A 26,788-nucleotide genomic window follows, 5' to 3' on the forward strand; every position below is an offset into this window, starting at 1 on the left:
TAAAATATTATTTTCTTACGTTAATAACGCACAAAAAAGATAAGATAATGGAAACAAAATAAATTGAGATTACTTATTTCAAATATGTCCTGAATGAAAGCCAATTGTACAAATGCATTTTAACCTTTAATAAACACATTGTACACTTTAGATTGCTTTTCTTATATTAATTAGAATATTTAATATACATTTTACAAATTTTTTTGAAATTTTTTGTTGAAAATGTCACTTTTTATCAAAATTAATATCGAGCGAGATTTCAAGGAGTTTGCTTTAAAATTCGATTGTCAAATTTTAAAAATTCTTTGTTCTGATTGGTCTATCAAATGCTTCTTAGAATTTGTAACGTACGCAAGTGAGGGTGCTGTCCCATGGTCTCGGAAAACTGTATCGGAACGGGTGGATCACCAATCACGGGACCGACGGAATTATTAAAAGGGTTCTATCAGAACGATTTCGTGATTGGTGATCCGCTTGTTCCGATTCCGTTTTCCGAGGCCATGGGACAGCACCCTGAATCGCACCTTAGGCCGGTATATTCACAGTCGGATCTTATATTTAAGGGGTGCGTTCAGGAAGACGCTATTAGCACTATCAGCATCAGTCTATCTTCATCACTCATTAAAAGTAGAACAAGGAAAGACTGATGCTGATAGCGCTAATAGCGTCTTCCCGAACGCACCCAAAATCATCTTAAGTACAGTCTTAAGATGTCATCAACCAATCACAGAGCCGTATTAGCATCTTAAGACATTACTTGAGACGATCTTAAAATAAAATTCGACTATGAATACCGACCTTTGAGTTATTGTTGTAAACAGGCCTCAATCGTCGTATCGTCTGATTATAGCAAGAGACGAGAGGGTTGCAATGGTTGTGACTCACACATGTTCGTACGGTGTCAAAAAGGCGGGAAGTCGTGAGCATGTCGCATAAACGTGATACCGTGTTAGCTCCTCGTACCACTGAGAGAGATGAGCGATGTAAATACTTCATTTGATATCGCAACGTGAAAATGATTTTCACGAAGTGTTTATAGTTGCGTCATTAATCCCGTTATCGAAGCCCTGAACGCCTTATAAGCACGTTTAACGTTGCTTAACATTACCCTTCTTGATGTTATACATTAGCATTTCTAACATCCGTTAGTTTTTTTGTTGTTGGAGAATATTTTTATTATTTTTCAAAAATTTTCGAGAAAGTTGAAGGAAAGGAAAAGCGTACCACGTTTCTAATGAAATAAAATTGAACAGAGTAAAGCAGAAGAAGAAGAGCTAGGTTACAGAGAATATATCTGAACATGAAAGACATCGAGCAGTATTTCGCTAACGGCAGAAATATCAACAAAGAGGCCACCGCTACCGATGACAATGTCGCGGAACAAGAGGCGCGAAAACAGGAAGAGATTATTATGATGGGTAAACGCAAACGTGTAAAGATTCGCATATTGCGCGATGGCTCCACTAATAGAATGTGCGACATAATTGACAATAGCGATCTGATCGACAAAACGCCCAGTCCGTTTAATGGTGAGGTAAACGACGGTCAGAGAACTCGGCAGGACAAAACGCCAAAATCATGTTTAACAGAGTCGAGAGTGAAACGACGTTTTGAGAAGGTAATCAAAATTCTAGTAGAACATAATTAAAACAAGATTGTGATATGTATAACACAATTAACCTGACAAAAGGACCAATAAATGGAGCACAATCTAATAAGAGAAGGTACATTTATATATTTGAAATTTTGGAAAGTTTGATGTTTTAAAAGTAATATGCAACATTGTCAGGTGCCAATGGGTTAAAGGATATTAGTTACAAAGGTTTTTATCTTCTTAATCATTCAAGATTGACTAATAATTTTCTTTTTCTTTAATTTTTATTTTTCTTATTCTCTTGTTTTTAATTCTACTAAACATACATTTAAATTTATTTACTTAAAAAATAAAGTGAATTATAAAAAGATTAAAATGTATTAAATTATTCCTTAAATTTGTATTGTGTAATAACTATCTAGTTATGTATATAGTGCAATATAATTATATAGTTTAAGAGAATTAGCATTAGTTAATTTAATTCTATAAACTTCATATTATTTTGATATCTCAAGTATGTGATTATTCCTTTTGATTTGTAACTTTAACTCTTTTATCTATTGATACTTGAACATTACATATTACTTTTACTAAATTAAACTTTATATTTCAATCAAACTTTCTAAAATTTCTGAAATATATGATTGGATTTCCTCAAAACACTAAGCTATGATTTGTTAGCCATTTTTCCCATTCAATTGGGATTCTAATAAGAGTTACAATGTATGTTAATTTAATGATAAAATATCTACAGTTGAATTTTTCTATTTTTCAGCATTCAAAGCGTACTGTGAAAACAAATGGCAATCAGTCTGAAGAAACAGATAATATCTCACAGGAAAAAGAATTAAATGAACAAATTATTGTGGATTTTGATAACTCTTCCAATGGTGTTATTAATTGTAATGATGAGTCAAATGTTGAATTTCACAATGAAATTGGTTCTCAGCGGGAAGAATCGAATGCCTTTCAGATACTGATGAGTCGTAGTAAACCAATACAATATAAATCACCACAGCAATCGACAGAAGGCATTGAAAGTACAGAGAAATTGGACTATGTAAAAGAATTCAAATTGAAATGCAAAGAAAAACTGATAGTTCTGGCCGATAAAAAAGGATATTCGAAAAAGAAAATAGCAGAAATGGAAGAGGATGAAAAAATAGAAAGGAATATTGAAAATCGCATGAGGTTCTTTAAAGTCGAAAGTAAAAGCAATGGTATACATAAAAAAGATCACAGCTTTGATTTGCCAATAAAAAATAAACACTCTAGCAACTTGCTGGATTATTTTAGGTAGTATAGTTATATTTATGATTACATAATTTTATATATATTGAAATCCAATAATGACCAAATAAAGTCATCTTTAATTAGTTGTTTTTACATTACTTTATGTTTTTTTATTATTATTTGATATTTTTTAGATTTATTTTGGACAGATTTGATTATTGAAAATGTTTTTTTTTTTATTGTAAATGTAATTCTGTTTTTATTTATTCATTGACTGATGCAATAATCCTCTGTACAAATTTAAATTCGATACTTTTATTGTTGCTCAAATAGAATAATTATTATACATTTTCATGCAGTAAATCACCTTTAAAATTGGCAAATAAAGATGAGAAATGTATGTCTACTTTTATTGTAAAAGCGGATGTACACAGGGCTGATAATTCTGATGTTGAACCAATAAAACCATCAATAAACGAGAGATATTCTGATAAAAAGTGTCTAAAATCAGAGCTGGATTTCTCTACAGCAGACGATATTCACATTATAGCATCTGAGAATCTGTTTTCTCCACAGTCTGTCAAACAAGATAAACAAAAACGGGAGAAACCTCGTTGGTCTTTACGTATAAAATTACATTCTTTTGCGGACAATGATTCTCTAAATGGTAATGTAAAATTGTATAAATTACCGTTATATATACATATATTCCTCTACTTGTGTTCCAAAAATTTGACCATAAATCGAATTAATTACAAGTCAAATAACATTTATAGTTTATACAAATAAAATTATTTTATTTTAAATTATGTTTCATATTTATATCGTACTTATATGTAAAATAATTATTAATAGAAACGATTATGTAGCTTTTTACTAAGAAAATAACAAAACTTTTAAAAATTACATTAAAACTTAATGTTATTTATTATTAGAAAATTAATATTTTCTAATAATATAAACAAATTAATAAATGATTAATAAATGAATAATGATATATATGTGATGTAAAATAGAGATTAGAGTCTCCCAATGTTCATTGGTCGATGGCAATGATCGTCTTGTCACACTTTGATCGCTGATTTCAATATTCTTTTTGTAAATGAATATCTAGTTTAAATGACATTGTAAAATGCACGTTTATTATTTTACTTGTAGATACTGATGACGAATTGTTTTCACCAAGAAGCAAATCAAAGTTTAATTCCTTGAATAAATCTGAAAATTTTGTAGAAGATAATGAAGTTTATATAAAAGATTACAATCGACATCTTAAAATAAGAGTACGAAACAAGGAAAAAAAAGAATTGATTATAAAAGACAGTAACATTTCGAGTATTATCAAAGAAATTTCTTCTGTGGATGCTGCTAATAGAGATACTGATTCGAAAAAATCAAACAAAACTGATAAAAAAGAACAAAAAATTAATGACACTAGTGAAATGGCTGTTAATACAGTAATCAATAATTTCGAGTGCAAGATCGGTGAGAACGTTCTGAAGAGAAAACCGAATGAAAAGCTGGCACCTTTATTCACTAAACGACGTAAAACAGATCCGACTGTTACGGCGGCCAAACGTTTATTTTTGCAATCGGATATAGTTGACGCAGAGAATAAAAATACAGATCGTAAAGCGAACAAAAGTACGTTATCCATGGCACATCAATTCCCCGCTATCAGTCATGTTACACAATTGAACAACGAATTGGATTCGATGAGATTCGAAATCAAATATACATTTCCGATAAAAATCGAAAAAAAATATTTACCTTTGATAGACGTTAGTAATTACAAATATATTACTAATTATGAGAAAGCATCAAGGAAGACGAAAATAATTAATAAACTTGTAAAAGAAGACATTGAGCGAGCATTATCGGAAATTGAAGTCGTATATCCGGATGTGCGAAAAATGTGGAAGACTATATCGAGCATTAAAGGCGATTTAGAAAAGACGATTCGGACAAGAGGTAGAAAAACGAGAGCGCTTGAACGAAAGAAAATATTAACGGATAATATCGAGAACGAAGAGAATCATTTGCATAATTGCGCGTGGACGCATAAATATAAACCGATGAGCACGCAAGAGATAGTTGGAAATGAAGAGGCCGCAGGCAAGCTAAGAGATTGGCTAAGTGGTTGGAGGGCATCCTTAACAAAAGAAACTGACGGTAGCAGCGGCGACGAGTTTTATTCCTCGGATTGCAGTTCTTCGTACAACAATGAAAATAATCAAATCGCTGTCTTATTAGGACCTCACGGCAGCGGAAAAAGTGCGAGCGTGTATGCAATAGCGGAGGAATTTGGTTACAGGTTAGTAGTTATAATGAAAATATAACAAAAAGATTATACTTATATATTTATAATATACAAAATTATATTCCCGCAGTCAGCAATTCTCTCTCTCCAAACTAGTAAAAAATAAAAACTGACTTTTTAAACTTAAAAAATAAATTCAGATTTCTTTTAAAATAATAAATTTAGATATTGCGTCATTTTATTCAACAAAGTAAAGTCTTGTTTTATAGTGTACTCGAGGTGAACGCTTCTTCGAGACGGACTGGAAAAAGAATCTTAAAAGAATTAAAAGAAGCCACGAAGTCGCATAGAATTAAAAAAAGTAAACACAAATCTCCGTTCGAGCGAATCACAAATGAAAACGATGAAACCTCAAAAATATCACAAAATTCACTAATTCTTTTTGAAGATATTGATCTTATTTTCGAGGAGGATGAAGGATTCGTTTCTGCTACGTATCAATTAGCGTTGAACACCAAACGACCAATTGTTATGACAAGTAGAGATACATGCCCTCATTTGAATAAAATAGCACCACAACAAAACAAAGTTTACTTTCATAAAGTGAGTGGTAACAGAGTGTCTGTTTTGCTGGAATTAATTTCGCTGGCAGAGACAGGTTACAGGCTTCCAGACGATTGCCTGATGGTATGTGATCTTTCGAAATTGTTCTTAAATTATAATTCACATTATTTTATTATCTATTAAGACATAATATGTAACATGATATTTTTATGAAAATTTCCAATTAGACTTTTAAAATTTGGAACTGAGTTATAAAGATCATCAGCTAATATTTAAATTTAAAGCAGGATATTTACTAAAAAGTTTTATGAAACGAAAAAATGTTTTATTACCAACTTAATTTAATTTTTATTATTAATAAGACATATTAAAAAATATTAATATAATATTTTTTGTTTGTTTTATGTGGTCGTACTATATTTTCCTATCGTTAAATCGAGTAAAATATATTTATTCCATTGTTTAGACATTATTGCAAGCGGGCGATCTAAGGCAGGCACTGCTCCAGCTGCAATATCTGTCGTTATCAGGTCCACCAATATTATCGGAACAATCTACGACGATGAAGTCGTCACTTTGGCAAGACATGCAACATTATTTATACAAGCCTACGATTAAGCTAAACAAGAAGCCCAAGACGAAAGATCTAGATATGAAAAACTCCAATAATGCATATATATTAAATAATTTAGCAGAGGATTTGGACAGTTTATCTCTAATGTCGTCTTTAATTGACATTGAAGACACGACATTGAATATGTCAAAGGAAAACGTGCAACCTAATTTGTCTTTAGCTGAAAAGATGTCTTTCTATTCCGCCTTAGATGACTTGAACATAGATATAGCAAATTTTATAAACGACCAGGTACTATATAAAAATTTCAAAGTGAACAAACACGTGCAAAATCAAAGCAATATTATTCTGAGGAAGCAATTGAATCGAGGAGTGGATGTGGCACTATCGCACGTAACATCCGTATGTTTAGATCAACGAGTCATAGCGTTAGATTATCTTCCAACTGCGCGAACGATATGTCGCGCGGAGGAATCTCGCTCGTCTGCAAATTCCAAGCGAGGCAGTCGATTTTTCCATTACCTGCACAGCCTAAAAGTGCCAACCGCGTCGATGAAGCCGAATATCTTAGCCGCTGCATGTAGAATGTTACAAGAGAGAGATAGTAAAACTGCATCGAAGTGTATAGTGAGTGTCACTAGTGATTGATACTTAAGAGAAATATATACATTTTTTCATACATGATTAATGAAAATTTTACTGAACTTTAGCATCGCGATATCAATTGTGAAATAATATCTCGATGCTTTAATATGTTATTTGTGTCTAACCAAGATATGTGTATATAATGACTTAATGCATATTGTTCCTTATTGTATATAAAAAATATATAATATTGCTATATTTTCTCTGTAGTAATTTTTTTGTAGTAAAATCTTATATTTCAGTAATACAAGTATATTGGTATCTGTAAAAAATTAGATTTATAAAAAGTTGCATTTAAAATTATTTATATTAACAGAGGAAATGTATCGCGTGTTCACAATAGCTGATTTTTTATACATGTATTGTCTTGTATTTTTATCACATGATTTGCACTAAATATAATTTTGTTTGGTTAATTCAAAAAATCGCAAAACATAATGTGAATGTAGATTTTTGTACATTGCTGTTATTTGTATATTATGCGCATTACAATACACTGCCAATCACGAATTATATATATATATATATATACTTTATTGCAATTATCGAAGAATATTTACGACAAATATTGAATAGAAATAAATATTTTTGAAAAGTTTATTTCCTCCTTTTTGCATACTATCATAATGTTTAATAAAAATTGTTTAATAATATAAAATTAAATCTTTATATGATGCAATTTACGATTCAATTCTTCAAACTTCAGTATTTTGCGGATGAAAAAGTCTCCATAACGATGTGCTACTTTCGTGTCCGCGATGTGAATCATGTCGTGATCAATATAGAAATCCAACTGAAAAGAAAATAATATTTCTGTAGGCGATTCAATATATTTTATATTAACTTATTTATTGTTTCTTCAAAAACTTAAACAGTAATAATTAATTAAATGTAAGTTAATAGAATTACATAAAAAAGCATTTTTTTATATGGGTAAATCTTTAATTTAAGAAAAAGTTAATAAGTTAAAATTTATGTATTTTAAAAATAATTAGTTAAGAATTTAAAATTAAGTTAAAAAGATTAACTTTTTAATTACTACCCAACCCCCAACAAATAATCGTTAATAATGAGAAAGACAAATATAACTAGTGCGAGTAATATAAATAATAAAATTTTAAATATAACAAGCTAAAGAAATTGTTCGAATAATTTGTCCCTAATTGTGTTACCTCGGAACCAGATTGGAATTTTCCGTCCAGCCCTGACGTGCCTTTCGTCCAAACAATATTCTTCATTTTGTGCTTGAAGCATAACAAATGGATCGTCAACGCGGTGACTTCCCTGTCAAGATCCCATCCCTCGATTTCCGATCTCGTATTATTTCCCATAAACGTGGCCAATTTACTCAGCGGCAATGTTGTGTAAAGTTTCAAGTATGAACGAATGGTTGGCAACATTTTCTGCTGCACCACTTCGTCCATGAACACTTGGGTCTGATGTTTGATGGCCTCGCGGACATAGTCCTCGTTGGGATTGTCCGGATTTGGTGGTGTCAGAGAGAGAAACTTTGGACACGCAAACACGAAACAATTTTCAAATTCGGTGAGATCACCGTACTGCATCTTGTACATTTTCTCGTGGTAGTTCTTGTCCCGTAACGCCTGCTGAAGGCCTTCGTCTATACATTGTGGATGCAGTACCAAGCAGATGGCCAATAGATGATACATCTGCTCGGTCTGCTTATTGATTTGATCGTTCTGGTAGCTGCGCGTGGCGAACAGCTGCTTTGTGCGTTGGATGTAGAGAAGGATGCCAGAGAAGGTTCGGATCGCATCCGCGTAACGACGCATCATCATATACGCAAAGCCTACATAGTACGCGGTTGAGATTTGGCAGCCAGGTACATGGGAATACGCGCTCTTCTTGTAGAGTTCCACGTTCTCCAGGACCTTGATTGCCTGATAGTAATCGCCTAGCAGAGAGTGCAGTCGCAGAAGGCCAACGAGTGAGAAGTAGCCGAGCATCTTGTAGAGGGAATGCCTGCCGAAAGCACCGGCCACGGAGTCCGGATCGCCACCGCTTGCGTACACTTCCAACTGGCTCTTTATCTTCGACTTGTCGACCAGGTAATGCAGGACGTTCAACACGCATAGAACATCCCAGATTTTGTTGTGCGCGTTGAGATTCTCAATCTCGTCCGGTGTCTTGTTGGATAGATTGGCACGGTACTGGGCGAACGACTGAAACTGATAGACGAACTCGTCGATGAGCTCCCACAGCCACTGATCGGGCAGCTCCAGCTGCACTGGTGTGTCAGGATGCAGGATATAATTGAAGAGATCGCAATAGTTGTAGAAGGAACTAAGACGTTGCTCCAACGTCGGGCCCTGCATGCGTGCGTATATGTGACGATAGTAAAGCTCCTTGTAGAGGGTAAGAAACACCGCGTCGTTGTCGACTATATGAGCGATCGTCGAGGCGTCCGGCCACGGCGACTTGTCAAACAGCTGCTCAGAGATCTTGGGGAACGAGTTCTCGTACAGATTCTGGATCTCGAAGATCATGCCCTCGTTGATGCAGTTGCGCAGAAATACCAGAAAATTGCGCACCACTTCGGGCACCTGCCGATAGCTCGGCCGTTCGTACTGCTCGTGCACATCTGGCGGCCCGTAGTCGTCGTAGGCGTCATACTGCTAGGAACCGCGTGTCGATTAAATTGAGCAGGTCAGAGTTGACAATTACATCGCGATACTTTTCCAATGTGAAATTAAAAACAAAGCAAGTAAACGAATATACCTCGTTGTAGTCTTCGTACATCCCGCTGGAAATTGGGTGCCCCGAATGAAGTTAAACCTCTCTGTGAGCGCGGCCACCAGCGGTCACGAGCGAGTCCACGGTCTCGTCGAAAGTCATCGGTCAAGCGAGTCCACCATGAGCGGCGTCACTAGCGGAAATCTCACGTATGACATACGAAACGCCATTCAGCGTCTCACAGTGGAGTTATCGATAGCAGAGAATGAGGATCAGCTAAAAACCGAGTTGTATCTCTCAGTCTCTCAGCTATATACTTTCAGCCTTTTCTCTCTGCTAGCTGAAGGTTTCCCTTTAATTGCGAAGATCAATGTTTACTTTATTTTTTAAAAAAAGAATTAACATAGTGACTGAATTTTTTACATAATAAGAAAAATAGATCTTACGATTGTTTTTATATAAAAACGCTCAATCCTTCTTTTCAAGTTTTAGTCTGTATACAATCTTTGAATTGGTGATTACTACTGTAGCATTTTTGTTCGCATATCTATTATGATATAGATTCCAATGTATCCCCGGCTTTTGTTGAATTTTTGCGAACGATTCCTATACCGTGTTACGTGTAACCACATTAGATTGAACGTTAAAAGAGCGAGTTATGTTGCGAGCGAAGACGAGAAAGAGCGAAAGAAGGTAGAACCTGTCTCTATGAAATTTCCCGATTATGAAGTGATCTACAGGTTTCCTTTTATCAAGCTAGTTGCCAGTATAAATATTATGAAGCGCCGATTTACTGTACTCACTGCAGCAGTCACGCCTGTGATCTTTGGCCTTCATCTAGCCAGTATCTTATCATTTGATATAACTATTGTATCAATAACAACTGGTAAAGTCCCTATAGATTTATTTTACATTTCTCTTGAATAATTACCATTTGTATGAATATTTCCTCTCTGCCTACAGGAGTTCTAACAACGGTGTGGTTACATTCTTTAGGAATTTTCTGCAACAACCTTATAGGATACGTATATTTGAAATTGGATGAAGAAAAAGTGATTTTATCTTATGTAGACTATTGGGGAAAGAGAATAGATTTGCAGACTTTGATCAACGAGATTACCCCTATGTCAGATAATCCAATTAGTATCACCGATCCTTTGTTCAGAAAGATAATACTGTCCTCACAAAAGCAAAATTTGAAGATAAATCTAAAGCTGGGACAAATAACCAATGTTGAAAATTTTAGATCTATTCTAGGAATGAATTAACTTTTGTTAAATTTTGTTAAATGTGTGTATAAATTCCATAAAGAGAATTGTTTCATTTCAAATTTATTTTATTTATGTAGACTCTATATCCTATTATTTACTTAATCCATCTGAAGTGTGCATAAGTCCGATTTGCTTGACATTTCTTGTGTAATTCTTGCTTCCATTTAACCGCACGACCCTAAAACAATAAATATTGTAATGCATTGCTCTGTAAAAATTTACAAAACTTCAAGAATTTTATTGCTGTAATTTGAATAACAAACTTCTGGAGCCCTTATATGTATTATAATATAAGAATGATTATATATTTTTATCACAAAATACAAATTATGAACCTGATTCTGAGAAGCTGCTATTAATTCTTTGGCCAATACATTGTAAAATCTCTCTCCACTGCCTTTTTCATTACCAGCTTGAATCAGCCATAACATGGATTTGTGCTGTGCCATTAAAGGTGAAATTGGAACAGGAATCTAAAAAAAAAAAAAAGATTGATTTTATCTCACCTGTAGTTATATAATTAACATATTCAATAATGATATATTACCTGATATGTGATCCCTCCTCTTTTACAACTTCTTAATTGTAAAATTGGTGTACAATTATCAATAGCCTGATGGAAAATCACAAATGGGTCCAATTCAATACTAGTTTTCACCTCGCTCGTCATTGCCTTGTGATAACGTTCCAGTTGCAATCTTTTGATAGTTTCAAACGTATTGGTTACCAATGTTGTTGCTAGTTTCTTATTTCCATTCTTCATAAGGGTATTGATAAATTTCCTAAACATAATTGAGACAGATAAGTTATGAGAATGTTACAAGAATCTACGTAAAAAAAAACAAACTGGCAGTTTCTCACAGCACTCTTTTATCATAGAATTCAGAACATGTGTCAGTGACGAATGCTGGCTTCACTTGCTGATGCACAATTTTTTTTGCTTCATCGCTTTGAAACAGAGCTTCTTGATCTTCTTTTCTAAACGTTGGTTGAATATAAGTAGGTGGGAAAACGCTATATCCTCTTCTAAAGCTCGTCAAGTAGCATCTAAAATTCACATTTTCATAAATCATATAAATTATAATATAGGACAACGATTACAGAATGTGAAGGTTTAAGAAAATTATTAGAAACAGCGATTACAAGTTTAAAAAAATCTTTTACTATATACCTTGCTAATCCATAATTATTTAATAAATTTGTCGTTGATGTGACAAATAAACGTAAATTAGTCATTCTTCTTTTCAGCTACTTGTATTGCTTGTAACAACCTTACATTCGCTATCCCTTTCGGGTAGACGCTATTAGCGCTATCAGCATCAGTTTATCCTTGTTCTACTTTTAATGAGTAATAAAGATGGACTGATGCTGGTAGCGCTAATAGTGTCTCCCCGAACGCACCCTTGGGCAGTGTTGCAAATTTAGCTATTTTGTAGCTAGATCTAGCTATTTTTTCTTTCATCTAACTTTTGCTAAAAATAATTTTGCTATTAGCCATTTTTCTAGCTTTTTTCTTAGGCCCGATTCTACAACTAACGGTTAAATTAACTGGCCGATTATTCCATTGGAATTGATCAATCGTATTTGTTAATTTTGCTTAACGACAAATACGATTGGTCAATTCCAATGGAATAATCAGCCAGTAATTTAACCGTGAGTTGTGGAACCGGGCCTTATAAAGTTATGGAAAGGAAAAATATGTAAGGCCAGTATTCATAGTCGGATCTTATATTTAAGATCATCTTAAGTACTGTCTTAAGATGCCATCAGCCAATCACAGAGCTGTATTAGCATCTTAAGATATTGCTTGAAACGATCTTGAAATAAGATTCGACTATAAATACCAGCCTAAATGTTCTCTTTTTTATACGCATGCGTGCGAACGAAAACGCAAAAGCATAGGCTTCTCTATAAGGCCGGATCTACAATAGGTATAGTAAGCCTTACGCCATAAGAAATTGACCAATTATAATCGAATATGAGAAGAATAATCAAATATAATTGGTTAATTCCTTATGGCATACGGCTTATTACACTATTGTAGATCCGGGCTAAGGCCGGATCTACAATAGATATAGTAAGCCTTAAGCCATAAGGAATTAACCAATTATATTCCATTATTCTTCTCATATTCGACTATAATTGGTCAATTTCTTATGGCGTAAGGCTTATTACACCTATTGTAGATTCGGCCTAATAGAATCGCAAGTCATAAGAAATCGCCAATCATATTCAATTATTCTTCTTTAAATTCAAATGTGATTGGTTAATATCTTACGACTTACAACTTCATAAAGTCTCTACTCTCTAGTATGATTAGTTTGTATTATGTAATAAAAATACACAATTTAGATTAAAAATTAAATAAGTACATTTATTAGTACAGATCTAAAAAGCTTGAAAAAAGTTCACTTTCCTCATTTTTACCCCTTTTAAAAATATTGTTAATATAATAACAGATTTATAATAATAAACTTATAATAATAGACTTCGGATTAAATTTTAGCTATTATCTATAGCTATATTATCTTTTCCTTGCCGTTAATTTAGCTATTATCTAGGTTTTTTTAAGATACTGGTTAGCTATCTTTTTTTCCAACTGTTAGCAACACTGCTTCTGCGTATGCTTAGTGGCTTAGTATGCCTGCTGTATGGTTTGGTGTATGGAGCGGCTGAGTGCTCGTGACGGGTTTACACAGTGAAGTCTCGCGAGGATTAAATAGGCTTGGCGATACGTTCATCGACTGGAAACGCAAAACGCGAGCTACGTGATCTCTATACCGTTTCCGGATCGCGCGCGAGGCCGCACAAATGGTGCGACTGCTGCGTAACACATATGCCAGACTGTTGAGATCCTGTGAGAAGGTCTCCTAAGGGGAGCGCCTTTGACGGTTTCGGTGCGGGTGCGAAACGCAAGGTTCCGCGGGCGATTATTGCCAGGCTTGGAATGGCGGAGAATCAGGGCAATTCGTCCGGTCAGACCGGCCAAGGTACGCTATCATCGCACTCGCGCACGCGATTTCGTTTGCGAACGATCATGGAAAACCTAACCTAATTTCTGTGCGTTTACACGACACTCGCGACGCGAGGATTGGTTTTCACGTTGAATCATTGCGTGACTCTTAGTCCCAGAGTGTTTTCTTTGTCATCTTCTAATCGAATCCTGATTTTCTAGGTTCTGGCAGATCTTTCAACTTTCCGCGAATGGATTTTCGAACAAATAATGACGTTCAGAATGAAATGTCAGGTATGTTCTCTCTCTCTCTTTCTCTCTCTCTCTCTCTCTCTCTCTCTCTCTCTCTCTCTCTCTCTTCCTCTGTCCTTCTCTCTCTTTCTCTCAGAAAAGAAGAGGGTTGTGAGATGTTAGGATAATTTCCTGATTATTTTTGTGTTTTGTTACAGAGAGGCGAAGACAGCTGAAACTTAGTTTCCAAACACAGGGCAATAATTTGTCATTCACCAATTCTACAAATTCTTCGTTATCAAATTCAACAGGAGCCACTGCGTGTCCACCAATGTGAGATTTTAGCAAGCAAAATATTTCTACAAGTGTTTGTCACTTAATGAATCTTATAATACACTTGAATGTTTACAAGAAGGATTTACATGGGTTTGATAAAAGAGAATCGAAGGACATAGTTTCTTTATCTTGAGTATTACTAAAGTTAAAAAAAATTGTTCATAAGTTCTTGTTTAATGCTTTTATAAGTGGAAAGTTGGATTCATTTAATAAGATTATACAATGTTTTATTCACGTAGTTTAAAGATTCAATAAGATTGTTTTTTTTTCAAATAAGTTTATGAACATTTTAACCATAGAACATAATATATTAAAGAAATAAAAGTTTTTATGGCGATAAATATTTCAGGATATATAGAGTTCACTGGTTATTTTTATAATAATAAGAATAACTTTTTCATTCATGATAATAGATCCTCTCGCCCAAGTCTGCCTTTATCTCTACCTAAGCTGCCAGTCAGACCTCGCAATATGTTACAGCAACAAGAATTTCTTCCTGATAAGGCAAGGTATGAAATTAGAAAAAAAAAGGAAGACATATCTTTTGAGATAAATTACAACGGGGCTTATTGTAGAGACAAACTACGAATGTGCCAGTCTATGCAGTCTACTGGTAAATTGCAATTATCTACAGACGTAGTGTACGATTTCACAAGTGAGGATCTTCAGGATCTTGGGGAAATAGGGAGAGGAGGATTTGGAACTGTAAATAAGATGATTCATAGGATAAGCAATACTGTTATGGCTGTGAAGGTAGGCAATTAAATTTTTATTTTACATATTTCTCTTGATTTTATTTTAATTATGCAGTAGAATTTATAAATGTCATTTGAATTCAGAGAATTCGCTCTACTGTGGACGAAAGAGAACAAAAGCAACTGTTAATGGATTTAGAAGTTGTAATGAAGTCGAATGAGTGCCCATGTATTGTGCAATTTTATGGGGCTTTATTTAAAGAGGTAAACGCTTTTTCAAGCTTGGTGTAATGTTGCGCATCAATGATCATGACAATTATAAATATTTTATCTTTTTACGCACAGGGAGATTGTTGGATTTGCATGGAACTTATGGATACGTCGTTAGATAAGTTTTACAAGTTCATATATGAGAAATTAAACGAAAGGATACCAGAATGTATTCTAGGAAAAATCACAGTGGCCACTGTCAAGGCATTGAATTACCTCAAAGAAAAGCTAAGAATAATTCATAGGGATGTGAAACCTAGTAATATTTTGTTGGATCGCCGAGGTAATATAAAATTGTGCGATTTTGGTATATCTGGTCAGCTTGTGGATTCGATTGCGAGAACTCGAGATGCTGGTTGTAGACCATATATGGCTGTAAGTGTTCTATAGCATGAAATGTGAAATACCCTGAATAGCTCGTGAAATTGTACTTGATGAATATTATTATAATTATTTAGCCGGAAAGGATAGACCCGCAACGCGCACGTGGCTACGATGTGCGAAGTGACGTGTGGTCGTTAGGTATTACACTGATGGAGGTTGCTACAGGGTATTTCCCATACCCGAAGTGGAACTCCGTCTTTGAACAACTTTATCAAGTAGTGCAAGGTGATCCGCCGCGACTTTCCCCCAATGAGAATGGCAATCACTTTACTATGGACTTCGTGAACTTTGTGAATACATGGTAAAGCCACTAGATATTTTCTTATCTGTCGAGATATACTTAAAATGATCCTTTTGCAATTAAAATTGTTTGTACTGTCTGTTAAGCTTAATTAAGGAAGAGACACAGCGACCGAAGTACAATAAACTGCTGGAACATCCTTTCATCAGACAAGCTGAGGAAGCGACGATCGATGTCGCAGCATACATCAGTGGTGTTCTAGACAATATGGCCAATAATGGAGTGACACCGTTTACTACCAATCAACCATAAAAATCGGTAATTAAAGCGACAGTAAAGTAAAGGGGCGATAACGGGCATGTCGCACAGTACCTCGATTTTTGCAGTTTCCTGTTCTGACTTTCACCTTTCGAGTACCATGTACAAATGATGTTATCGCATTCCCAACGATCTAGCGTAGAGAGCGAAACCGACGTTTTTTGGTCGACGTCTTATTTGACATTTGTACTCTTGTGGTCATGGAATGATCCTATACACAATAGAACGAATATCGAGATGTATGTCGGCGAGCTGGTGTCCGTAAAGTATCGAATGGCGATCGGTACACGCGTACGTCTTTTTCTTCTCTTGTTCCATCATTTTCCTTTCTTGTGTCGTTCTCTCTTTCTCTCTTCAAATATAATCCTAGATACAGGTCGCGCCCCGACAGCGTTTCCCTCGGTTTATGTAATTGTTGTAATAGCGCGATTTATCCAATAAGAATTCCAACGTATCATACGTATGCGTATGCATGTACGTATGCACATAGGTATGCGGATATATGTGTATATATTTCGTACCTGTACCTGTACAATGAGCTATAATTCGTGGTACGAACGAAAAGAAAATGATTCATATAAAGAAATTGAAAAATATGAAAGTTTTGTGAACAAGGTCTTTTTTTAGAAAATGTAGATATAAAAATTTATCAAATGTCTATTTCATTATTATTTCTATTTGTGCTATCTAGTATTCGTAAGTGTTTCTAAGATTTATGTCTTACATCGATTTAAATTCTAAGTTTCATCGCGATGAGAGATGTAGGTAATAAAATATGCGAATGCTAAATCGCTTCGTATCAGAAACTTGCGATGACAATACTTGTATTACAAGTGGACAAAAACAATTTCCTGATCGCTGACTATCATCAAGAGAAACCAATCAATAAAGCTGATTTCTTTTCGAAAACGGCGCTCGTCAAAAGTGTTTTATCATCTTTTTTCTAATTTATTTCTGCACTAATAATCGCCCTCTTTTTCGGTTGCGTCACGAATTATTGTTTATTCTGTACATACGCATAATTGTATCTTGCCTAAAGTCCTGATTTCCACGATCTTTTGTAAGGAGCGTTACAGGAGTGCTCGGTGGAATAGTCAAGATATCGAGGATACATCCACACATTGGCCGTTTTTTGAGGATTTTCTTAGAACAGATTTAAATACGAGTATCAAATGCTAGGAGTGCTGTAATGTAATGAAAATAAATCATCGACACTCGCAAGCCTCATATTTCTTCTAGTCCGAATTCTCCGCGTGCGTTAAGTTTTTTACACCTTCCTGACTTCTTGCAACTAACCGGTAAGTACTTCTTATCTTTCATGTGACGGCTCGTCTATCGGCAAGTTTTAAAAGCTGCGGGTCCAGGTGTAATTTCGCCGTTGCGAATGTTAGGAAACTACGTCAATTATCACGTTCTCTTCATGTTCGATAAATCGTCGAAGATATTTCCGATGTATTAATATAATACAATAAATATAAATTTGAAGCTCACTTTGCAGAGTAATAATACCATATTAAAAGATCAAAAACGAATATATAAAAAAACTCTATTTCGTTTTTCTTTCTTAATTTAGCTATCGTTAATCTAACTAAAATGAATACATGAAATTATATTTTCTATTTTTTAAATCTTAGAAAAAAGAAATGATGACTTCTATAAAAAGTTAAACTAAAGTCTAACTAAAAGGAACATCTAGATTACACTTTAAAAGTTATAATTATGTTTTACTCACACTTTTTTTGCTTTTCTTTTCGGTTTTTACTCTAGTTATTCTAGTGTTATTGATCGTACAATATCCAGAAAAAAATGATATTCGAGAAGAAAAAGAATTTAATACAATTCGATAGCATGTCGATGTGTCGATCTTTCTCTTGCAACGAGACCTGTTTTAAGCGAAGTAATAAAATTGAGAGAATACGTAACACCCTAGCAGCAAATCGTTATATTTAGATTTATCCCAATTGAGCTATCTTGTCGCATTTTTTTTACTCGCGGGAGCGAAGTAATGACTGTAATCGATAACCCTGGCGATTGTGTACGCGCACCTGCCGTACCTGTCGTAGTGATACCGTTTGCACAGGTAAGAAGATGGCGGTGGACTGGTGGTGCCTATGGTGGTTGACGGTGCCAGTGCTTCTCGGTGGCGGTCATTGGTTCGTATAGAATCACCGCGTCTAACGATTAATTCGCTAAAATATTCTGATATTCTCGCAAAAGGTAACGAATAAGCTTGCTAATCGTCAACATAGAATTAAGCCAATCTGACAAGAATATTTAATTAGACCCCGATAATTCATTGCGCGCGCGTGATACTCATAAATAGTGTTGGATCGTAATTTAAAACATACGTAAGCTACAAGAATATTACGAGAATAGCGCTGAGTATCGAAATATCGATTTTGAACCGAAATAGAACTTGAAACAATTCACGGACGATATCTCCAGAGTGATGCGAGGACTATCTGTCGCCTGACATTTTTTCATCCCCATCGGTCGGTGACGAAGCGACTGTGTTAACTCGAATCGGGGTGAATTCGGTGAGCATACAATTTTATGTTTCTCTCTAGATTTCAGTAAATATAGAACTGCTTAGAAATCCAGCGCGAGGAAAAGTCATAAAACAGGACCTTGCAAAGGTAAAAAAGATAGTCGAGAAAAAAGTTGTTAACATGATTAAATTTTCCTTTATTAAATTTGATTTAAAATGTAAAATTTCTTTAGTTTTCAGGTATTTTTCAAAAATTAATAATTAAAAAATGGATATGTAAAATAAATTTTAGTGCAATTAATAAAATTACTTTGAAAAATAACTCCAAAAATTCTATAATAATTTATTAAAAATTATCTGTTTGAAAATGTCTATATGTCTCCAGATTGTTAAAAATGTAGGGCTGGTGCGAAATTCAACGTAATCAAATTATTTATGTTATAAAGAAGCAAAAACTTTCCAACAAGTTTTAAATCGGCATACAAATGATTTTCGAAAATCAAGAGAAAATGTTAAAATAATATTGCGAGTCTATTTTTCAATGGCACATTGATTTTTTTAAGTAACGACAATGTCGCCGGTATTTTTTTTTTTTTTAATTTTGTATCTTTGATGCTTGATCGTAAAGATTTCATGGTTCTACGGACGTCATTATCACCGGCAATAGTTGCGGGAAGGTAGATTATGTCTGCTACTTCTGCTACTGCTGCTGCTGCTGCACTTGCCCCCCTCCCCTCGGAATCAATTTTCTTGAATATTTGATGCGAGCGCCTCCGCCCTCCCGGAACTCCGACTTGCGTTCGCGTCGGAGTCTATATCCGTAGCCTCCGCGTATTATCCGGTCTTTTAAATTGCCCACTGAAATACGTCCACATCATTTCTATCGCAATGACCCGTTATTTTCTTAGGAGGACACGCCACGGCATCAGCCGCATTCGCGTTTCCCAAGGAGACAATCGCGCCACCCCCAAGACTCCATCCTCGCAACCCCTACGGCCGCATCGCGCGACGCGGAACCTTTTCATTTGCAAAACCGTGGAGAGGGTCGTCGGACCCTCGTCATATTTAACGCGAGTTTTCAAGAATCTCATAATACGAATCGTCGTCGATCGTATCGCCGCAAAGCGAGACCACGCGCCATTTCATCCCCTTACGCGCTATTCCCACATACAGCACGCGTCTTCGGGGGATATTACATTCGATTATAATCGCGGAAGATAATCGAGAGCGCGCGCGGAGAGCATCAGCGGAATGGATCGTCTCGCGATAATAATGCCCAGGATCGATTCGGAGACGCTATGTGCCAATCCCATTATGTCTTTTTACGCGGCGCATAATGTTACGTTGTTGCACGTAATATCTTATACGTCTCTTTGCGAGAAAGCGGTGGCGGGCACGCGGGCAGGTAAAACGTGCAATGAAACGTCGCGTCGCGTCGCGTCGTAGTAGTGACTCACGACCTGGCGATCGCGCGCGCGCGGGGAATACGCGGCAGGTGCTTGCTGCTGCCGGTTGCTGATACTAGCTGGGTGCTGCTGCTCTGCCACCACCACCACGACTATCACGACCACCACCTCCAGCGGAGGTGGCCAGTCAGCTGGGCAGACAAGGGAACGGATGTTCCCAGGAGATTATTGATCGGCGCGGATACTTCCATTGGCGACGATGTAGCCGGGACTGCCGGGAGGTCCTTGGCGATGGCGCCCGTCCAAATTCCTTTCAGACCCTTTTGCTTCCCGCGAGATCTTCTCTACGATCTTCTCGATTCTCTCGGATTATTTAATTTCCCCTCGGATTCTGACTTTTCTTCCGGTCAGTTTCAATCGAAACGAAAGTTTGGGTTTATGTGTCAGCGGCAAAAAATTTTGCGTTACATTTAACACATTTCACATGTTTTAAACAGGTTATTCATATATTTTTCTTTTAATATGCGTTGAATCTAAAAACAATTAAATCAGTGTTTGTATAATCGAATGTACAAATTGTAAATATTTCACAAAAGGGTTCAACAACATAAGAAAATCTTGACGTGTTAAATTACAAAAAATAGAATAACGCGGTAACATTATTCTCTTGATTACTAAATTCTATTACACACGTAAAAAGACATCTTGTATAATTATAAATGTGAAGATAAAGTCATAGATGTGTTCTTATAATCTATTATATCTTTATACAATGCAAAGTTGAGTAATATAATAATATTGTATGTTGCAATAGATCCTATATATCTTCCTGTACAGCTGTAAGGTTAGCGACTTTTAAAGCAAAATTAGTCTTTTGAGATGTTTTTTCGCCCTTCAATGAGTTCGACAATGAACTCATTATATTTGTCATGAAAAAAATGTATTGATAAAAATATTATATATGTTATAATGCTATTGTTGAGAGATGAAAAATTTATCGCGCACATTTCAAAAGTTTTTGTTTGTATCTTCGTTAGAATTTCAGTTTTATCGCAAAGACATTTTTTCGTGATATTTTCCCTTCCGTACCCGGAGGAGGGTCAATTCTCAGTAGAACGCCCAAAAGCGTCTACGTGTACGTATCGTACGCGACGTATCCCGCGTCTATGTTGATTCAGTAGGACTGACGTATCTCGTGCTAACGATCCCGCATGGACGCCGACCAATGATGATGAGGTCCGGGGTGAATCTTGCGCGCCATTCTCTCGTCTCGGTCGAATGGCCGTGGCTCTTACCCCTCTCTCTCACTCGGCGGCTTTATCGTAACTGGCGGTCGCTGCCTCCCCCGATTCGATCAATGGAAGCACCTGTACCAAGGCGAGTGAGCAAACTGGCTACTCCATCCCCGTCTATAGCACAGACGAAATACGCATATACCGTCGCTCTCAAGTCCGTTTGTCTCGGAGAAACATTCCCATAAATGGTACATATACATTTGGAAAATCCAAATTAGGTACCCCTCGTACAGTGTTTCGAATTAATACAAGAAACTATGTCAAAGATGTATTTACGTAATTTAAAGGTTCCAAAAAACTCCAAAGTTTCAAGATTTTCATGTATTTCCAGTTTTAAATAATATTCGCGCACCAAGGTGCCTCCGTTAGGTCGCTGATAAGCATTCTGCAGTTTTAAAAAATATTCAGATTTTTCTATGACCGAAACTTTGGAAAGAATTAAAGACGCCGGTCGCAAGAATATATGAGCGTTACGCAATCAATGTATTTTTTAATTCAATTAATCAAAAGAAAAAAGAAGTTTTTTCAAAATACGTTAGCTGTGACCTGAAATATTTCGGCGTCGCCGCTCGTATTCGCTATGATCGGAGCAACGAGGGGTGAGCTCCCCCGTTGGTTTCAGTCAAGGGAGGGTCGGACGAAAAAGAAAGAGGGTCGTCGCGAGGTGGGTCTGGCCGACGCGTGTGCATGGTCCACCTGTGTGAGAGGGAACCTAGCACCTGTCACCACACGCGCGCCCCAAGGTGCCTCCGTCAGGTCGCTGGTAAGCAGGTAGGCGCAACCAGCTAGCCAGCCAGCCAGCCAGCCACCCCTTTGCTACCACCAGTCGAACTCGCCAATCCGACCGTGCCGGGTGACGGGTCGGCTACTCTGCTTCACAGTCTACCGTTGTTAATCGTTCGTGTGATACGTATATACGCACCTCGTTGCCTTCGCGGGAAATAACTTCAGTATTTGTAATTTTTTTCATTTCTCCTCTTTCTTCCGAACTCGAATCTTTGCTCTTTATTGTGAGATTGTGATCGATGTTACGCTTTTCCGCGAACGGGTGACGCATTATCCGACGCTAACGTTCGCCTACCAGGCGAGAGCGTGGGCTCTCGTCCGAAATTTATCGTCAATTTTAGCGGGATGATGTTTCTAGGGTGTACGTGATTCTCTAGCGCTTAGAAGAAGAAAAAGGGAAAAAGTTTCACGCCAAACGCGCGTGCGGTCATCAATTCTCTTGTGACGTCAGGAGACATTTCCACGAGTTGGCGAATTTGCGAGCTTGCGAGAGTGGACGGAAAAGTGCGCTTGATTGACAACGTATTCTCCGAACGTGCCTTTGTCACCCTTCGAAAATCGTTGAATCGAAAAGCGTTCTCGTCATCCATTTACGAAGGAGTTGAATTCAATTAATTTCATCACTGTCGGCCTATCAGAGAGTCGAAGCTCTCTCTAAAACACAAGCCTTCCTGGAAGGAGAAATTAAAACCTCGCTGCAACGGGGGAACCATTGTTTTGCATAGACGTTGATATCGCGCTAGCACGCTGGACGCGGGTGATGAGAGGCGGCAAAAATGAGGATCGACCTGGCGGAAGTTGAAGTATCGACGGAGGATAGCCCGGCTTCCACCGCCGCTGCTGCAGTGGACGGCAGTAGCATGGACAGCACGGACGACTACGACGGAGTCGAGGCCGAATTAACGAGCCTCTCCTGGTTGCAGTCGCTGGACATCACCAGCGCGTCCGGTTTGCCAACGCCACCCTGCTCGCCGTCGCCACCGCCGGTTACCCGCCAACCTCCGAAGAAGCTGTCACCCTTGGTCAAGGCCGAACTAGGTAACCAGGTTTCGAGTATCTAATTCGATCGGAATCAAAGAACCGCATACATGATTCGATTATCGTTATTATTATTGAAATCACGATGGCATTTCAAATGTCGAAAATTGTTAAAAAATTGATACAATTATACTTGTTTATGCTGTTTGTATTTGCCTCTCTTCCCTCTGTTCGAGAAATATGATTGTAAACATTTATTTCATATTAATTCATTTTTATTGTGTTTATTTATTTTTCTTAGTCTGCTGTCTTTCGTCTTATTTCGTGCTATTGTTAGTACATATAATAAAAAATTTTGTGACATTTGTATATGATTTGATCAATGTGTGAGTAATTGAGTAATTGCGGATCTACGTAATAATGTATTGATCTTTAAATTGCGGAAGTTCGAAGATTGTTAAAAATACATCCGATATATTGTACACCTAATATGAGGACTGAGCGAGTAATTTTTCTTCAATTTGCCGTCTATTAGATCTCGCAGAAAATGCTGAGAAATATCGAACGGATCCCGATGCAAAGCCACCCTTTTCCTACGCCACTATCATTTGTCTCGCAATGCGCGCCAACAATAACAAGGTCTCCCTTTCAAACATCTACGCATGGATCCGGGAAAATTTCCTATTTTATAAGTACGCCGATCCAGCTTGGCAGGTAAAATGGAAAATTTTAATTTTTTATTTTTTTCTTGTTTCTTAAATCAATAGTTACAAATGTATTTTATTTAAATTATATGAGAAAGAAAGAATTTTTATTTTTATTGTTTTTGTACTTTATAAAAAATGTTTGACTTTGCCACTTCGATATACATCACCAACATTACAACATTTATTATTATTTAAAATAATTAACATTTTATTCCTTTATAAATTATAAATATAATTTGTATACAAAGTACATTGTATAGAAATTAATTTTTGGATAAAACCAATAAAAATTAGTTATTATATCTTAACCGAAATTTTTGCTGTATCCTTCTTGCCTTCTGCGTACGACTCTATTAAACATAATTAGGCACTATAATAGTAACAGTATCTTTATCATTTATCGCGGCAGAACTCGATTCGGCACAATCTCTCATTGAACAAGTGCTTCGTGAAGCTGCCACGTTCCAAAGACGAACCGGGTAAGGGTGGCTTCTGGAAGCTGGATCTCGAGAGGATGGAGGAAGGCAAACGGTCCAGGCGCCGCTCCGCGATTTCGCAGCGGACTCGGGGCACGAAAAAACAGTCTCCTTCCACGACGATCACGACGACGACAACTACGATGACAACGACGACAACAACGGTGGCGACAGCGACGACGACGCTTAATGCCCTTCAGACGGGTGGCAGCTGCACACCGCCCACCAGCTGCCTGTCCAACACCCTGTACGAGACCCCGCCTAGTAGCGTGTCACCCCCCATCCCGGACAGTCTGTCGGAGGTGCCGGAATCGACGCAGGTGAGCCTGAGCGAGGACGACTTTACGAGCTTGCTGATTGCCGGTTGGGATGAAAATAATCAGCTGGAACTTCTCGATCTCTTGGATACTCTCTAAACCCCCAATGTCCACCTTCTTCTGTCTCTGCCCCCCTCCCTCCCTCTCTCTCTCTCTCTCTCTCTCTCTCTCTCTCTCTCTCTCTCTCTTTCTCTCGCAAACACTCTCAGGAATCGTCGATTCTTCATACAGAACGGAAGCGTTCTTGTCTTTCTGCATGCATTTTTCGATTCTCCGTTTTCATGAAAGCGAATGATGAATAGGTTAAATAATTAAAAAAAAACAATTTTTGATGCAGTTTTTGATTAATTCTATTGAAATTTACGAGAACGTTCCACACATCGTGATTGCGATAAAACATACAAACAACAATTCTTGTCAAACAATTATGTTACGAGCACACGGACGTAAAAATTTGATTCAATCAGACGTGTTATGTGAAATAATTAAATATTAATTTTGTAATTGAAGCGCGATTTATTTGCGACCACAGTTGAGGCAATGAAAGTACTGTTAGGGAAGAAAGATCAGAGAGAGAAAAGCGAATGTGTATATCTTCTGTCTTCTTCCTTAATTTTGAGTTAACAGGCGCAAAGATATAACGAATGATTGTAACCTCGCAATTTGAATTGAACGCGCTTAAGCAGATGGTCTTGAACCTCCTGTTTCCTCGTTGAAATCGCATTGGACCGTGACGCGGAAAATAAGAAGTGAATTCATGTGAACTCTTTTTTCTCTTTTTTCTTATACATTTTTATACATAAAAATATATTTGTTTTTTCGTATAAATGAGTGCAATAAGTAATATATTGTAGATTGGAACAATATATCGAATTTTTTAAATTATTTTATATAATTAATTTAATACTGTTCTATATACATATAATTTAAAGTAGTATTCTATATACATATAATTTAAGTAAGCTATGCACATGTACAACAAAAATGAATTTTATGACAATTAATTGAAACCTTTTTTTAAATTTTAATCAAAATTATGGTTTTAACACATATACATTTTACTGTTCTTATTGTGTAAATATTAAACTTGTAGAAATTTATACAAAAAATTGATTTATTCCTACGTATAATACGTATACATAATACGTACAATTAATATAATATATAAGCATGCAGAAAAAAGTTCACATGAGTCTGTGATGTTTTGATATAATATGGCCGCAGAGGAAACAGTGTATAATTATCATCATCAGCAATTATTGTTACATATAACCTTTGTATAATAACTGATATAATTAATGGCGAAAAACTATTGATGGCATAATGGATTTGCCATAATGGACAGAATTACATCAGTGCTTTTGATATATATTTCGTGAATTTAGAAATATAAGCGGCATTTTTTTCAATCTAATGAAAAAAATTCGTTTGTTGTTTCTAAATGCGATATGCCGTTATCATATCGTATTAATTGATATTTATTTTGATACTTATTTTTACCGAATCTTTTTTTATTTAGCTCGCACCATGGCCAATTTTAATATTATTTTTTCTTGGTTTCTTGTTCGAATCATTGGGCCTTTTTCCGATTTTTTCTTTTGCACCGATATTCCTTTTTGCCTGGAGAATAATTGTACTCCTAATGGCAAAACAATTCACGCATCGTGCCTTTGAATAATTAGAAAGTAATCTTGTGTATTTTTAAGCAACGCATTATATATACATATATATACATATATGTACATAAAAGATGGGACATTATATTAATTAATTATATAAATTATTTTTTTGTTGTTTTTTATTTGAGAAGAAAAAAGATTTGACAAAAACTCGATAGTTTTAAGAAAAAGATATGCAATTGCGAAACTTTATTTAGTTTGACTCATCATTTCGTGCGTAAAAATGGATTATTATATATAAGATAAAGTTGTTAAAATGGTTTTAACTGTTTTATGGCAAAATACGTCAAAATTTAAAGTATAAAATATGTATAGATTTTTTATTGCTGTACTCTTTAATACATATACATATAAAGCTAAAAATTGATTTATATTAAAATTATGTCAAATTTT

The 26,788-nt window shown here is 36.0% G+C and overlaps 6 protein-coding genes across 12 annotated transcripts; 4 read left to right on the forward strand and 2 right to left on the reverse strand.

Annotated features, from left to right (window-relative positions):
- The first annotated feature begins 750 nt into the window (after positions 1 to 750).
- Positions 751 to 7,070, forward strand: LOC105841071 (ATPase family AAA domain-containing protein 5). Its single transcript, XM_012688190.3, has 6 exons — positions 751 to 1,618; positions 2,370 to 2,890; positions 3,187 to 3,494; positions 3,986 to 5,141; positions 5,357 to 5,774; positions 6,118 to 7,070. Exons 1-6 carry the CDS (start codon positions 1,301 to 1,303, stop codon positions 6,871 to 6,873), a joined length of 3,477 nt encoding a protein of 1,158 aa, XP_012543644.1. The 5' UTR covers positions 751 to 1,300; the 3' UTR covers positions 6,874 to 7,070.
- Positions 7,071 to 7,158: 88 nt separating this feature from the next.
- LOC105841068 (eukaryotic translation initiation factor 3 subunit L) lies at positions 7,159 to 9,747 on the reverse strand. 2 transcript variants are annotated; one of them, XM_012688185.2, is made up of 3 exons: positions 9,610 to 9,747; positions 8,043 to 9,503; positions 7,159 to 7,663 (listed from the first exon to the last, which is right to left on the reverse strand). In XM_012688185.2, exons 1-3 carry the CDS (start codon positions 9,628 to 9,630, stop codon positions 7,529 to 7,531), a joined length of 1,617 nt encoding a protein of 538 aa, XP_012543639.1. In that variant the 5' UTR covers positions 9,631 to 9,747; the 3' UTR covers positions 7,159 to 7,528. The 2 variants fall into 2 exon arrangements, with proteins under 2 accessions (XP_012543639.1, XP_012543638.1); XM_012688184.2 differs by having other exon boundaries at positions 8,043 to 9,506.
- A 151-nt stretch (positions 9,748 to 9,898) lies between these two features.
- On the forward strand, positions 9,899 to 10,892 carry LOC105841070 (transmembrane protein 186). The gene is made up of 2 exons (XM_012688187.3): positions 9,899 to 10,450; positions 10,528 to 10,892. Exons 1-2 carry the CDS (start codon positions 10,132 to 10,134, stop codon positions 10,830 to 10,832), a joined length of 624 nt encoding a protein of 207 aa, XP_012543641.1. The 5' UTR covers positions 9,899 to 10,131; the 3' UTR covers positions 10,833 to 10,892.
- LOC105841069 (28S ribosomal protein S7, mitochondrial) lies at positions 10,880 to 12,224 on the reverse strand. Its single transcript, XM_012688186.3, has 5 exons — positions 12,007 to 12,224; positions 11,697 to 11,882; positions 11,383 to 11,617; positions 11,171 to 11,308; positions 10,880 to 11,013 (listed from the first exon to the last, which is right to left on the reverse strand). The coding sequence occupies exons 1-5, from the start codon at positions 12,069 to 12,071 to the stop codon at positions 10,930 to 10,932; spliced, it is 708 nt and encodes a 235-aa protein (XP_012543640.1). The 5' UTR covers positions 12,072 to 12,224; the 3' UTR covers positions 10,880 to 10,929.
- Positions 12,225 to 13,462: 1,238 nt separating this feature from the next.
- LOC105834817 (dual specificity mitogen-activated protein kinase kinase 4) lies at positions 13,463 to 17,492 on the forward strand. 3 transcript variants are annotated; one of them, XM_036288370.1, is made up of 10 exons: positions 13,463 to 13,825; positions 14,011 to 14,082; positions 14,238 to 14,352; positions 14,769 to 14,864; positions 14,931 to 15,108; positions 15,195 to 15,314; positions 15,396 to 15,695; positions 15,779 to 16,005; positions 16,092 to 16,263; positions 16,332 to 17,492. In XM_036288370.1, exons 1-9 carry the CDS (start codon positions 13,783 to 13,785, stop codon positions 16,255 to 16,257), a joined length of 1,317 nt encoding a protein of 438 aa, XP_036144263.1. In that variant the 5' UTR covers positions 13,463 to 13,782; the 3' UTR covers positions 16,258 to 16,263; positions 16,332 to 17,492. The 3 variants fall into 3 exon arrangements, with proteins under 3 accessions (XP_036144263.1, XP_036144264.1, XP_036144262.1); XM_036288371.1 differs by having other exon boundaries at positions 17,329 to 17,490; XM_036288369.1 differs by having other exon boundaries at positions 16,092 to 17,489.
- A 138-nt stretch (positions 17,493 to 17,630) lies between these two features.
- Positions 17,631 to 25,571, forward strand: LOC105834816 (forkhead box protein J1-B). 4 transcript variants are annotated; one of them, XM_012677585.3, is made up of 4 exons: positions 17,631 to 18,800; positions 22,597 to 23,276; positions 23,752 to 23,930; positions 24,333 to 25,571. In XM_012677585.3, the coding sequence occupies exons 2-4, from the start codon at positions 23,015 to 23,017 to the stop codon at positions 24,813 to 24,815; spliced, it is 924 nt and encodes a 307-aa protein (XP_012533039.1). In that variant the 5' UTR covers positions 17,631 to 18,800; positions 22,597 to 23,014; the 3' UTR covers positions 24,816 to 25,571. The 4 variants fall into 4 exon arrangements, with proteins under 4 accessions (XP_012533039.1, XP_036144265.1, XP_036144266.1 ...); XM_036288372.1 differs by having other exon boundaries at positions 22,964 to 23,276; XM_036288373.1 differs by lacking the exon at positions 17,631 to 18,800 and adding an exon at positions 19,036 to 22,223.
- The last annotated feature ends 1,217 nt before the right edge of the window (positions 25,572 to 26,788 follow it).

This window comes from Monomorium pharaonis, chromosome 6, assembly GCF_013373865.1.
Source record: "Monomorium pharaonis isolate MP-MQ-018 chromosome 6, ASM1337386v2, whole genome shotgun sequence".
In the NCBI taxonomy this organism is placed as follows: Eukaryota; Metazoa; Arthropoda; class Insecta; order Hymenoptera; family Formicidae; genus Monomorium; species Monomorium pharaonis.

Excerpts from the sequence above, each read along its gene's own strand:
- LOC105841069 (XM_012688186.3), bottom strand. The coding sequence starts at position 12,071 with ATGACTAATTTACGTTTATTTGTCACATCAACGACAAATTTATTAAAT. Across the intron at positions 11,883-12,006 it reads AATAATTATGGATTAGCAAG|ATGCTACTTGACGAGCTTTA; the intron begins GTATATAGTAAA and ends TGTGAATTTTAG. Across the intron at positions 11,618-11,696 it reads TTCTATGATAAAAGAGTGCT|GAAATTTATCAATACCCTTA; the intron begins GTGAGAAACTGC and ends AATTATGTTTAG.
- LOC105841068 (XM_012688184.2), bottom strand. The coding sequence starts at position 9,630 with ATGTACGAAGACTACAACGAG. Across the intron at positions 9,507-9,609 it reads TGTACGAAGACTACAACGAG|CAGTATGACGCCTACGACGA; the intron begins GTATATTCGTTT and ends CGCGGTTCCTAG. Across the intron at positions 7,664-8,042 it reads AATTCCAATCTGGTTCCGAG|TTGGATTTCTATATTGATCA; the intron begins GTAACACAATTA and ends TTTTCTTTTCAG.
- LOC105834816 (XM_012677585.3), top strand. The coding sequence starts at position 23,015 with ATGAGGATCGACCTGGCGGAAGTTGAAGTATCGACGGAGGATAGCCCG. Across the intron at positions 23,277-23,751 it reads CTTGGTCAAGGCCGAACTAG|ATCTCGCAGAAAATGCTGAG; the intron begins GTAACCAGGTTT and ends GCCGTCTATTAG. Across the intron at positions 23,931-24,332 it reads ACGCCGATCCAGCTTGGCAG|AACTCGATTCGGCACAATCT; the intron begins GTAAAATGGAAA and ends TTATCGCGGCAG.
- LOC105834817 (XM_036288370.1), top strand. The coding sequence starts at position 13,783 with ATGGCGGAGAATCAGGGCAATTCGTCCGGTCAGACCGGCCAAG. Across the intron at positions 14,353-14,768 it reads GCCACTGCGTGTCCACCAAT|ATCCTCTCGCCCAAGTCTGC; the intron begins GTGAGATTTTAG and ends TCATGATAATAG. Across the intron at positions 15,109-15,194 it reads ATACTGTTATGGCTGTGAAG|AGAATTCGCTCTACTGTGGA; the intron begins GTAGGCAATTAA and ends ATTTGAATTCAG.
- LOC105841070 (XM_012688187.3), top strand. The coding sequence starts at position 10,132 with ATGTATCCCCGGCTTTTGTTGAATTTTTGCGAACGATTCCTATACCGT. Across the intron at positions 10,451-10,527 it reads TATTGTATCAATAACAACTG|GAGTTCTAACAACGGTGTGG; the intron begins GTAAAGTCCCTA and ends CTCTGCCTACAG.
- LOC105841071 (XM_012688190.3), top strand. The coding sequence starts at position 1,301 with ATGAAAGACATCGAGCAGTATTTCGCTAACGGCAGAAATATCAACAAA. Across the intron at positions 1,619-2,369 it reads TGAAACGACGTTTTGAGAAG|CATTCAAAGCGTACTGTGAA; the intron begins GTAATCAAAATT and ends TCTATTTTTCAG. Across the intron at positions 5,775-6,117 it reads TTCCAGACGATTGCCTGATG|ACATTATTGCAAGCGGGCGA; the intron begins GTATGTGATCTT and ends TCCATTGTTTAG.